At 38.4% G+C, this 13,945-nt stretch overlaps 1 protein-coding gene across 8 annotated transcripts in view; it reads left to right on the forward strand.

Moving 5' to 3' along the window:
- Positions 1-13,945, forward strand: part of STOX2 (storkhead box 2) — a 143,925-nt gene that overhangs the window by 122,707 nt on the left and 7,273 nt on the right. For all 8 annotated transcript variants that reach the window (XM_054514572.1, XM_036381832.2, XM_036381835.2 and 5 more), the window contains 2 exons: positions 1,485-1,637; positions 8,575-10,840. In XM_054514572.1, coding sequence (XP_054370547.1) covers positions 1,485-1,637; positions 8,575-10,840 — 2,419 coding nt within the window. The remainder of the gene's footprint in view (positions 1-1,484; positions 1,638-8,574; positions 10,841-13,945) is intronic.

The raw sequence follows: 13,945 nt of genomic DNA on the forward strand, positions 1-13,945 counted from the left end.
GAGGATTGCTGCTGTGCTGGGAAGGGAATGCAGCATTGATCTGGTCAGGCCTGATTAAGCAAAAGCAATCAGGAGATAGCATAGCACAAATGTATTGTTTTAAATCATTCTTGTGCCTTGGATAATGTGTATCACTGCTGTAGAGCAGATTGTAGAGCTTGTGATTGAAACATGTTGCTCATAAGTCTCACTGAGACAGCTATGCAGTTTACTACTCTCACCAGTTTTTTCCCACCAAAGTGCTGAGTATAATGCCAGAGTAAATGCATTTTGATAATCAATTTTGGAAGCTGCTGCTCTTGTTTAGTAGACATAATAGGAATATAGAATTAATGGGGCAAATATTAGATCTTCTGAATTGAGAATGAAAATTTGAATTTTAATTAATTTCTAGTAATTTGATTCATGGTGTGATCACAAGGTGTTGCTCTGTGACAGCAGAAATAAGATGATTTTTGTGACATTTCAAAGCCATTTATGTAGAACTTAATCCCTGGCTATTGACTGACCTGTGGGCAGAATAGGATTCATAATTAAGTGCCCTTTGTTCTGTCTTTTACTCTTTATTACTCCTTTTTCACTGGCACGGAAAATATTTTAGCCTGTTGCTTTCCTCTCTTTGACATCACTGGGGAGCTGTTACCACTTCAAGAAGATTTACAGAGCAGAATCAAAGATTTATGTACTTGGATAAAGCATGTTAAAATGGGCTTGTATATGTGTAGTCGTGCCAGTATTATCAAATTGTAATTTCTCCCATAACTTTAAGATCTTTTAATGATTTTTTTTTAATTGTAGGTTAATGAATAGTTTGTAAGACAACATGAGAAAAGTTACAACAAACTCACTTTTCAGGCCATCTTGAAACCACTAAAACTTCTCTTCTAAAAAATATATAGTTTGTACAAAGACATTTGACATGTAGATCCGGGAGAGGTTTATTCAGGATATCAGTCTTAAGGTTTTTTGATGCTTTTGGACCTCTAAAGAGTTCTGTGCTTTATCAGCTGAGTTAAAATGTTATTCATTAAATTAGCAACTTTTTTTTTTATCTTTGTTACTATTAATAAAAAATACTATATCGAATGGGAATGGTGGGTGATCTATGCTTTGAAAGGGGAGTGAAATTTCCCCTTTTATGTCCAGAGAAATACATGCAACTGTTTTGTTTGTGCAGTTACCTAGTAGCATGTTAACAGGAGGTTTTACAACCATGAGTGTTAATTTATTGGCATTTTTCTGAGTCTGTCAGTTGTACCCTTTGAGAAACTATGTCTGCATAGTGTGCATCTCCCTTTTTCCTAATTTCTCCGTGTCTTAAGTTTTGAAATAAGGTGATGGTTCTCCATTGTAAGGGTTTTATCCCCAGCTCAGTACAAAAACTAGAGATCTCTGAATTTTCATCAGCTGGATCTCTACCTCTTTGTCCTAGGAGCAGATTTTTAAACAAAATGCTTCATTGCACATCTTTTGTCTTTTTACAGGTGATGTATCACCCATCAGCATGTCTCCCATCACTCAGTCACAGTTTATTCCACTTGGGGAAATCCTTTGCCTGGCCATCTCAGCAATGAACTCTGCCCGGAAACAAGTCACACAAGAAGCACTAATGGAGCACCTAACCACCTGCTTCCCAGGTAACCAGTCATTCATAAATCATTAGTCAGATGAGCACATGGCTGTAAAAAGGCAGTTAAAGAATCCTCAGTACCTTCTGGATGGGAATATTGACTAATATTCTAACCAAAAGTAAAAGGAGACATCAGGGTTCTAATCTTGGAACTTGTTCTTTATCCTTAAACATATAGAGAATTGAGTTCTCTTTGGTAAGACCACTCAAGTGGAATGCATTTTGCAGAGCAAATTCCTCACTTGATATAAGTAATAAAAATTACTTGGTGTACTAAACAACAAAATATTGGCTTGTTTCTTTTTTCAGACAGTATCAGAATAAGCTTGTTTGTGATTTTTTCTCACAAAATAACCTTTTTTATCATCATAGCCAAAGGAGTGAAGGGTTCTTTAGTAACTATGGGAAACTAAGTATGACATGTCATGGCCAGAGCAAACTCATTTCACCTTGTGGCTTTCAAGCTGGTTGTAGTAACTTATAAGGGTTCTGTTGGCATCATTCAACTGGTTCAAGAGTCATTGTCCAACCTCTGAAGAGGTAACCTCATGGAGATCTCTGTAGAGATCTCCCTTCTAAAGACCAGGTTTCCCACACAGCTGCATGTCTTCCTTCACCTAGAACAGGCTCTCAGTGTGTGACCTGATGCAAGTAGTAGAGTCCAGTAACAATGATGTGCCTGTTTTGGGGAGAGGTTATATTTAAAGTGAAAGGACTGTGTCAGCCTGCATTCCAAGAGTTCTCAGATCCTTCCTGGACACAGTACTGGCTTTTCCTTCTGTACTGCCCTTGCTTGAAAAACAGCAACAAAAAAAGACATCTCTCTCCATGACTAAACTAAAAGTTTTGGAGAGCTATAGATACACTTGCTGTGTTCACAAATGCTGGTGTACTGTTCAGAAGGTATTGTTGTCTGCATTTGATATTTCTCAAATGGTAAATGGAAATTGTCTTGGATTAGAGATACTGTAACACCACAAAAAGGGAATCTTATAACAAGAATCTACTCTTGAACATGCTGCTTCTCTACTGGTTGTATCTGGAGTGGGTGAATAATGCAAAATGCATCTAGTAGAGACATTTTGCATTGAGGCACTAAGGCACTGGGCAGAGGTTTTACGGCTCAAGAGAGCAGAACTTCTTCATTTGTGCTTTGTATGATCCTGGGCAAGATGTTATCTGTTCTGAGTTTACAGTTCTCTAAAGTAGCTGAGAAACTTCTCCATTGTACTACTCATTTATAGCTGCAAAAAGTAGCTAATTAAAAATGCCTCAGTAGGAAAATTCCTGATGCATCGGTCTCATCTAGGCAGCCCAACCACAGCCATGTTTTGATGTCTGGAATTTTTTGCTTACATTTTAGAGCAAGAGTTACTTAAAGCCTTGAAATTTACATGTCTTTTGCTATAACTGATGCTGAGTTCTGAGAATTTAATAATTCTCAATTGAGTGCTATGTTTGGAATAAACAATTGTCTGACATTTAATTATTGCACTTTGAAAAAAATACTGCAAGCGTATTTTGTAAATACTGGCTTTCTCTCCCTATTTGTTATTTTGTTTATTAGGCTGATTTTGAAAATAGTGGTAAAAATTGTAAGGGTTAGAATGTGAAGAAGGCAAAGTTCACTATTGTAATTCTCTTAATTAATTTTGATTATTTTTTTCCCAAGTTATCTTTTCTATGTATGCTATGTACTAGAAGAATTTCATAGATTGCAAGTATTTTTTCAATTATTTGATCAATATTTTTATATAACCATTTTTGCATGGTGGGAATAATAATTTATTGGTGACATGCCTTGAGTTTCCTGGGAGCATGATTATCAGTTCACTTGGTGTGTTGTGCTATTCTTGTTAGACAGAGCCAAACATGAAAAATTGTTCAACTGGCTGGATTATTTTGTAGACGTTGCTCAGACGAAGCCTGAGGCAAGTTAGCACATAGTCTCTTGCTGCCTTTTTTTTTTCCACTAGCCATTATCATGTGAATTTCTCAAGTCTGAGATTTTAAAAAAAAAAGGAAAAAAAAAAGGGAGAGCCTTACTTCCCAAAATGTAGATAAAGTTATTTGAAGAAAAAAAATCCACCCTTTGTTGACCAATTTTTCCCCTTCACTAGAGAAATGCCTTTCTCTCCCAGCCATGACATATTTAATATAGCAAGCATACATGTTCTCTCAGTGTATGAGGATTATCCAGAAATTTTCTCCTTTCCAATAAAAAGAACTTCTTGTGCTGACACTTTTCACTTCTCTGCCCAAATCCCTGTAATAAATAATATGTAGCTTTTTGAGCCTTTGTATTCTTTGTGGCTATTGCAAAATAGCCTCTCATATGTTCTCTCATATTCTGATAGTTTATTTTTCCTAACTAGGTGCTGATGCTCTGAGGGAGAGAAGAGCATTACCACTGTACATGTGTCTGTTATTATCACATAACCTCTCTGTATCTCTTCCTGTAGCAGCACTTGTCTGCCTGTGTTGTTTGTGCTTTAATGAACAGATGCTTCACTGCGTTTCATGGTGAAGATAAATTTCCTAAGACCCCAGATGCTATTTTCAAAAGTGCCTAAGAATAATAAACCTTTTTCCTCAGTGCAGGCTCTTACAGTTGCTGTCTAGCCCTCTAGTTTGCTGAGCCATTGTGCAGGCATAAATCTGGGCCATGGCTCTGTCTGAAATAAGGTATGCTAATTATTTATAACATCACATAGCAACCACTCCACATCTTTAACTAGTATTTCATGAGCCAATCAGAGTATTTCTTTTATCCCTTGTTAAGCTTTAGCATCAGCTCAGGAGAAAATCATTTTAGCAGATTTAACACCATTTAAGTACTACTTCAGATGTATTTTTCATGAATTTATTTTATTCAAAAAGTTTGTATTGATAATGCACATCTTATTTGTGGTTTTTGTTATTTTTTGGGTTTTTAAAAAAACAAGAGGGCTGCTCCTGCACGTGCTTCCATTATTCTAACTTAGAATTAAACAATGAGATGTTTGTACAGCCCTGCTTTGTAATTTATTGACCATGGTTTAAATCCCATACATTAAATGTAAATCTTTGAAATCCAGTATAAGGAGCTAAGAATGTAACCCCTGTTCTGTCTTTGGCAACCAGACCCTCTTATCTGTATGAACCTGGACAAAGACAACATCAAACCTTAGTCTGTGCTGCCTTTAATAAGGATATTTGTCTTCTTTTTTTTTTTCTTTTCCTCACGAGTTCTGTCCACATACATGTTTAAATAATTTTAAGACCTTCAAAATTTTGGTGTAGAAAATACTTGTGTATTGGCCTAGGTTACTTTTGAAGCAAGCATTTTTCTGAAAGCTGGCAAATTCCTCTGACAATCACCTTTATAACTTCACTCTTTAAATATATGAATTATATGTGTAGCACTTAAAAGAAGTGTCTTACATTAACTGAGTTCACTCTAGGTCAGTGTTCTTTGTGAGCAGCAAACAAGACATAATCTTCTGTCTGGAAGCTCAGTGGATGGCATAGTAGACTCTCTTGAGATACAGAAAATGTACATGTCTGATGATTCAGTGTCCAGACAGTTTCTGCTTTTGAATTATTAAACCACTACATAATCTTAAATAACACCACTGCTGTCATGCAATATTTTAAGGGCTAGAATCTGTAAGTCACTGGGGTTTTTTCCCTTGTTCCTATTTAATGGAGGAAGGGAGACCATAAGGAGACCTTTGAGTGCAGGGGGGTAGATTGCTTTAAAGAGGAAAGTCTTGAGAAAGCCAAGAAATCTGTATTCACTCTGGATCCCACTATTCCTTTTTTAATGTCATTGCTCCTGTCTGCGTGCAGGAAAGCCTAAGCTGAGTTTGGGTCTGTTTCTACTTTTGTAAGTACCTAAAAGAGTTTGGAATAAAACCCATAGCTACTCTTAGCTGACAGTGCTGAGCTTCCAAGATCTGCATCTGCTGTCATCCCTGCTGGTTTAGTGAACCACAGCCTGGACTGTATGCTGGGAGTGATAAAAGTGATAGGCTTCAACTCCAGAGAGAAGGCTGACACAATTAACTTTACAGCATCATTGACTGCCAGGCATGCTGATTTTTTTAACTTGGTGTTTATTTGCACATTCTCCATTCATAGGAGTTACTCAATTAATGTAATTACTGTGCATCCAGTGTTTAGAGACTTACCCAACACATTGTAGCCCTTATGGTTTACTGGGTGAAAAATGCATATTATTATTTTTGCCATGTATTTGCAGTGCATTTTTGCCTAAATTGCTGTAAAACATCGATACATCCATTTCAATCTCTTTCCCTAACTTTTCTCTAAGCTCCCAGGAGAAGTACTTTCATCCCTTTTATTTGTGTTGTGATGTTTTTGAAACAGTATGTTAAGAAAAGTCTTTTTAGTAAAATAAGGATGAAAAGCCAGGTTCTCACAAAGCTAAGTATGTGTTGAAGTCTTTACTTGTAAGCTTCTGAAGAGTGCAGTGGGTGGGGCAGGTTGTTTGTGTAGGGGAAGGAAGAGAGGTTGGCTGCCACAGGGCAGGTGCACCTGAGCTGGACCATGGTTGGACCCTGCAGTGAATATTCAGCACAGGATGGAGAAACAAATGAGCTTGAGTCTTGCAGTCATCCATGTCTTGTTGTGATGCACATCATCATGTCAAAGGGGTGGCGTTGCCCAAGCAGACACAGCAGCTCCACTGCAGGAATGAAGAGTTAGGTGACCACTGGTTGTTACAGGGATTGAAATCACTCTTCATGTTCCTATGTGAGTTCAAAAGCTCATGCAGAGGACAGCCTGCTTTGCCTCATAATCCACAGGAAGCTAGCATATTGTCTATTTAGTCCAGAGAGATTCAGAATTCTGGGCTCGGGACAAATAGCCCTTCTTTTCCCCCAGCTCTCTGGATTTTAGCTTTTCCCACCTGTTGCTGTTTCTGGCATTTTAACTCATCTAGAGATTCTGGGGAATCTTTGTTACTCTCACTCAGATTATTACAGAAATTGTGGACACCTGCATGAAAAAGGAAGAAAATGCAAGCTCCTGATTCTCCATATTTTTTTTCTAATTTTCATTCTCATTTATGCTCTCAAATTATATGCTATCTTGGTGTCTCACTTCCTGTGTCCTCAGTGGCCCCAATATTTCAGCTCTATGGATTGTGGATGAGCTGTATTAACTCTACCCCAGTCAAAACCAGCACATGTCCCTGTGTACTTCTTCCTGGTGCCTTTTGTGCTGTAACTGCTTTTACTGATGTCCATGTTGTTCCTAACCCTTTGTGTTTCCATTTTAAGATTTTAGTTATGGATATGAGTAGTATGGTCATGTCTCTAAGTTCAAACAACACTCAGAGTCAGACATAAGAATATGTTGCCTCCAACCCAGTTGCAAGAAACAGGATAAGTCCAAATTCTCTTTTTCTTGTTGCTTTTAATGGGTGTTGCTGTCACCAGGAGATCAGTGAGCTTACAGGTTCCAGCCTTTGACATGTTGGAGAAGAGTTGGTGACTGGACACTGTGTGCCCCTGGAGATGCTGTGTTTGGGGCAGGTACCCCGGCTGAGATTTCTCCATAAAGTGTTTCTGTAAAAAAGCATATGCTTCACTGAAATGTTTTTGCATGCATTGAAATACTATTCTTCAAGACAGAGTTTGACTTGACAAGGTCCTGACCAGCCTCATCTAAATTTGCCAGGATTTGAGTAGAGATGCTAACCAGATTAATTCATGAGTTCTCTTCCAAACTAAGTTGCTCTCTGATTCTTTTTTTTTCCCCTAAATTACTTTTGTTTAAAACTAAGACCCAGAATAAATAATTTCAACTTTTTCTGTTTAAAATAGAGCATCCAAATGTTTGAAAAAAAGTCCTTCATTCTAAAAATGTAAACCAGAGTAATACTCAGAATTAAAATGCTTTTTAGTTAAAAAAAATGTATTGATTGAAGATAGCTTTTTCCACTTATAACATGGAAGTATTTTAATTTTTTATTCAGCATGAACAAACTTTTTAAAACTAGTTTGTGAAGTAAAGTTGTTTTTTCCTTAGCTCTAGATGGAACTTACCCCTATACACAACATGCAACTTAGTGTTTTATCTAATGAAGTATTGAAGACTTGGTCAAGCATCACTGAATCCGGCAGGTGCACTGGTAATGGGAAGGATCTGGCTCACAGTGCCAAGTGTATCATATGCCATTGGTGTGGGGTAGTCACACTCATCCCTCTCTTGGTATGCAATACATGCACTTAGATAGTGTCCCACACATCTCACCTGAAAGACAAGGAACTCTGAGAAGCAAATTTTTGGGACCTAAATCTGTAATTTCCAGTCTGATGGAAAAGACTTTCTGGGTAAGATGAACTGGATCATTCAGAATGTCTCTGTTTTGAAGCAGTTGATGTGGTTGAAACATATTTTAATGGGAGAGCAAATCAGTTAAATCAGGTTTGTGATAAAGGGACAGTTTGAGGAACTTTTTTTTTTTTTCTGTGTAGTATTCTGTGGGAAAAGCAGCTTAGTCATCCAAAGTAACAAATACCTACTGCTTTATATGTGACAAGGCGTTATAAGAATAGTTCTTGTGAATTTGGATATAAATGCTTTGTTGGAAGAAGAATAAAAGTAGAATATTTCTCTTGACACTGATTTTCAGTGATTCCATCTTTTAGCTTAAGGTCACCTGCACATTGGAAGTGACTAGAGCTTCTCTTGGGGTTTTTTTTTAGCTCTTTATTAATGGCCTACTATTTAATTAATAATTGATATGTCTGAAGTGTAGAGATAAGTGGAGAAATAAACAGAGAAGAGAATACCTAACAAAACGCTTTATGTTTGTTCAGCATATTCCAGCTTGCACATTGGGAAAACTAGCTTTTTGCTGGGAAGGGGGAAACTAGAGAGTCCTACACAGTTTTATGCACTTCCTGATATGTGTTTACTGTTATTTCTAGGAGTTCCAACACCCAGTCCAGAAATCCTTCGACATACTTTGAACATGCTTGTACGGGAGAGGAAAATATACCCAACTCCGGATGGTTATTTCATTGTAACCCCACAGACTTACTTTATAACACCATCTCTCATAAGAACTAACAGTAAATGGTACCATTTGGATGAGAGGATACCTGACAGGTCTCAATGTACCTCTCCACAACAAGGAACTATAACTCCCTCCACCTCGGGATGTGTCAGGGACCGAACACTACCCAAAAACCACTGCGACTCCTGCCATTGTTGCAGAGAAGACATGCACAGCATGCATGCATCTACCCTGCAGAGGAAATCAGCAAAAGACTGTAAAGACTCATACTGTCCTCCTTCATTATGTCAGGTCCCACCTACTGAGAAAAGTAAAAGTACTGTCAATTTTTCATATAAATCAGAGACACTCACAAAGCCTAAGGATGTAGAAAAGCAGTCTAAGAAATTTGGACTCAAATTATTCCGATTAAGTTTTAAGAAGGATAAGACCAAACAGTTGGCAAATTTCTCTGCCCAGTTTCCTCCAGAGGAGTGGCCGCTAAGGGATGAGGACACCCCTACCACTATACCTAGAGAGGTAGAAATGGAGATTATTAGGCGCATTAACCCAGACTTGACTGTGGAAAATGTCATGAGACACACTGCACTAATGAAGAAACTTGAAGAAGAAAAAGCTCAACGAAGCAAAGCAGGGTCTTCAGCTCACCACAGTGGACGAAGTAAAAAGAGCAGGAATCACAGAAAGTCTCATGGGAAATCGAGGTCGCACAGCAAGACCCGGGTGTCCAAAGGAGACCCATCAGATGGCTCTCATTTGGATATACCTGCTGAAAGGGAGTACGAGTTCTATGATCCCTTGACTCGATCCCCACGGGAAGGCTGTTTTATAATAGAACACAAAGGAGATAATTATATAATGCACAGCAATCCTAACATGATTGAATCTCACTTTCCCATGACACCAGAGTGGGATGTGTCTGGTGAACTGGCCAAAAGAAGAACTGAAATGCCTTTCCCTGAACCTTCCAGGGGAAGCTCCCACTCCAAGGTCCATCGGAGCCACAGCCATACACAGGATAGACGATCAAGGAATGAGCGGTCCAGTAAGGCTAAAGAAAGGTCTAGATCCATGGATAACTCCAAGGGACCTCTGGGCTCAGCTACTTTAGGCACACCTGAAGATATAGGTGAAGGCTGTAGCCCAGATGACCAAACAACTAGCCAAACCTACATTGATGATAGTACCTTAAGGCCATCTCAGTCGCTCAGTCATCAAAGGGCTCTGATTTCATCTGCAAGCTACAAAGAGACTTGCATCCCTGAAATAGCTGGGGGCAGTGTAGAAACCCCCAGTTCTTGTAGCCTGTTGGAACAAGGCAAGCCTACAGAGAATTTGCCATCATATAGTGAGCTCAACTCCTGCACAACAAAATCTGCAGTTGATGACTATTTTCAGTGCAACACATCCAGTGAGACTGTGCTTACCGCTCCATCACCACTGGGAAAGAATAAAGAGGATCATGATACGCTAACAGGGACAGATGGGCTAAAAAAAATGACTCCTACAGAAAGACAGTCTCAACATATTGCTAGGGAGCCTGGTGTGCACAAGGAGGAGTCCCCAAAGGGCCCAAGCAGTGGTTCAGTGATTGCTGGCCAAACTCCAGAGGTGATTGCTAACGGGCGGCTGGTCCAGCACCATAGCACTGAATCAAGCAGCCTTGATAAAAGGAAAGAAATTTTTAGCAAGGATACACTCTTTAAGCCTCTGCACAACACTCTTTCTGTGAATAGTTATCATAAATCTAACACCCCTCTGCTAAAGCCCCATCAAAAGACCCCCTCTGACACATTGCCTGTCAGATGTGAGAAACTTGAACAAGCGATGGTAACCTCAGTCACACAAGTCATGCCTGTTTCTCAGAGACAGCAGGAGACAACCGGGAACCAGGAGGCCTCCTTTGACTACTACAATGTATCTGATGATGATGACTCAGAGGAAGGAACCAACAAAAATGCTGAGGAAGAAAAGAACAGGGATGATGTTGGTACCATGCAGTGGCTCCTAGAGAGAGAAAAGGAAAGGGATCTGCAGCGTAAGTTTGAGAAGAATCTTACTCTTCTCACCCCAAAGGAAACAGAAAATAGCAACAACCAGAGAGCCACCCACTCAGCCCGCCTGGACAGCATGGACAGCAGCAGCATTACTGTGGACAGCGGGTTCAACTCTCCACGGTAGGACTGTCACATTCATTGCAGCTTTACAGACTAGGAAGTTCCATTTATGGTTTTATGGGTGTGTGATATTGGTGACAGAATGTAGGGCTGTATTTAAAAATTTCACACATTTTCAGACAGTGTTTTTTCTACAGCTCTGGAATCCTCTATTCAGATGTGTGGGTTTCCCACCATACAGTGAGAAACCAATGACCACTGGTGGCATTGACTCTGTATTAGTTCATTTTCTGTTTGCTGAAAACCTCCCTGTATCCTTCTTTTTCTATATTAAACTTGTGTGTGCTTTTAGAATAAAAGGGATGAGCTCCTGTATACTCTTCCCTTTCCCTCTAAGGCACCGTCAACAAGACTAATGGAAAGACTAGGCATGACCAGGTGGCATAATCTTTGGCTCAGCCAAAAAGAAAACCAAATGATATTGTTTTGTGTTTGGGCTTCCTTGTTTGTTTTCTTCAAAAGTTTTGAAAGTGTATCTAGTCACAATTTCAAGCTGGTGAAACTGGAATAGCCACTCCCCCTACAAATTAAAAGTGCTCAGGATATTTGAACTTGATATTTGAGATGTGACTTAGCACTGCTGAGAGAGAGGTGCCTTGTCTAAGATACTTGGGAAGAGAGTCCAGATGTTTGCATGTGGTGGTGCTGGTTAGTAATTACTATTCCAAGGATTTCAGGCATCATGGAAGTCTCAGTGTGCTAGAAGTCTTAGAAATGTAGGGAGGAGAGAGTTGTTGGTGCATGCCCTGCCCTGGAGATTTCAAAAGTTCATTTCCAGGTTAAGAATCCTTTATGCTAGCTTTCTTCCTTGTCTGTCTGACCTTTGGCAGTCCTTGATGGAACGGAGCATGACCTGTTTTGTTTGGCCTGCATAGCAACTCATCAGAGTTCAGAACAATGACTCTAAGAACACAGAAATAATGTACAGTAGTAGTTCTCTTAGAGTGGCTTACTTAAGCTTAAATTATTTATTGCCTGTGTTTAAAAATAAAACCTCCAAGACTGATTTTATATTATGTGAAAAAAATGTGGGGTTTTTTTGGTGGGGGTTTTTTTTTGGTGGGTTTTTTTGTGGATTTTTTGTTTTGTTTTGTTTTGGGGTTGTTTTTATTTTTTGTTTGGTTTGGTTTGGTTTTTGGTCACTTTTTTTTTTATTTTCCCCTGTAAATGGTGTTCTTATTCCTCAGGAGTATATATATTTTTTACATCAATAGCAAAGGTTCTCAGGCATGTGAAGGATGTCCTGTTTATACACAGGACTAAATTTCAATTTCAGTCTAAGTCCTGTCACTCTGGAAGAAATTCCTTTGCATTTGATGGTTACTCCCTCTTATGTTAATGATGAGAGAAATTCAAGAGCCTGATGCCGCTTGCAGTGATGTATCAAGCTAGAGTGAGATTCTAATGAATGAATATTTTTTCCTGGGCAAAAAAGCTGAAAAATTATTTGAGTAAATCATACCATTAACACTGAGTCTGCTCTAAAAAAGAAGCTTGAGAAGGCTTTGAATTTATGTTATTGATTGTTCTGCAGATGCCTGACATCTTTCTCACATAGAACTGTTGTATGAAACTGTTTGCACTTTTCTTCTTTAAATGCGATGTCTTCCAGTAGTTGAAGTGCTATACATGCAGTCAGTTTTTGTGGGGGAGTATGTTGTGGTGTTTGCTTCTTGCTCAGCCTGTCTCACTCCAGAGTATGAGAGTCACCTCCAGGACAGGGTGGCAGCTGGATTAAATATCAGTTCTTGGACTACTGTTTTGTATGCTAGCTGTATATCAAACTCGTGTTTCTGATTAATGCAATGGTAGACATTTTCTTCCCTAATTATTTACACAAAAGCTAAAATTTCTGTTTATGTTAAACTTAGCTAGCAAGAGAACAGGATGTGGTGAACATACTGGATTTAGTGCTGCTATACCACCTTGTTTAAATCATAGAGGAAACAGATGAGCAACTTTCAATTACATTTGTGTTCCACACATCCTTTTTTTTTTAAATTTTATTGTTTACTTATTAACAAATACCATTTTTTGGCAAGGTCACATAAAGTAAGCTTAAAAACAACCAAGCCAAAACATTCTATAGGGTATTTTGTTTTGGGAGACTGGCATATAGTTAGGATAGGATATTTCAAAGCTTTTGGATAAGCTTTGCATGAAAATAATTAAATTTGGGGATTTTGCTGAGTTTGGGTCACTTCTTCACATAAGTCTCCAAAACTAAATTGAACTGAGGGTGAGTTCAGCCCTTTGGCTAAAAGTACCATGTTGTTATTATTATCCTACCTTATAATAAAAAAGGTACTCCACTTCCCTTTTCCAGGAAATACAAAGTAGCCATCCAGCATCCATCTGGTAAGATTCAGCTAGGTGTGACAATGTCCTTCAGAAGATGCCATGGGAAGAATATAAAAACAGCTTGTGCATATAGTGATGTTCCTCAAGTATATTCTTCTAGCTTCCACTGGTTATGTAACTCTGCTTCCTGAGGTGGGGTGGTATCTTTTCATTCAAACTGAAGTATACAACATTGTTTGGGGAATCAAAATTACCAATTTCATACTATAAAAGAAAAAACACATTTTTAAAGTCTGATAAATTGAAAAAAAGGACAGTAAAAAAAATCAGAATGAAATGGCTGCAGTTAAAGAGATTTGCAATGGTCATTTGACTTCCAAAGTATTTGTGTGCAAAATGTGTGAAGATATTAATCATCATTGGGAAGAAAAACCTCACAATTTTTCATGCATTGCTTTTATGCAAGTTATATATAGGAAATGTTAGCTGTCACGATTAATTTTATTCCTTTATTTTTAGGGCTTATATAATACTGTTGCTCCTTTGTCACCTAAAGAAAGCTAATTTTGACATTACTCTGCATGCAAAATTTTCAATGCGGTTTTTGTGTATACAAGTTGTAATGGTCACTTTGTAATATCAGAGTTGAGCATGTCTGAAGATCTGGAATTGGTGGTCCCAAAAAAAAAAAAAGATACAATACTAAATCATCTCTGAAAACTGAGATTTGCATCTGTTTTCATTAAAAAGCAGAGGAAGAGGAATAAAAAAATGAGCAAGAGAAGTGCACCATACATCATTGCA

This window comes from Molothrus ater, chromosome 4 (assembly GCF_012460135.2).
Source record: "Molothrus ater isolate BHLD 08-10-18 breed brown headed cowbird chromosome 4, BPBGC_Mater_1.1, whole genome shotgun sequence".
NCBI classification, from domain to species: domain Eukaryota; kingdom Metazoa; phylum Chordata; class Aves; order Passeriformes; family Icteridae; genus Molothrus; species Molothrus ater.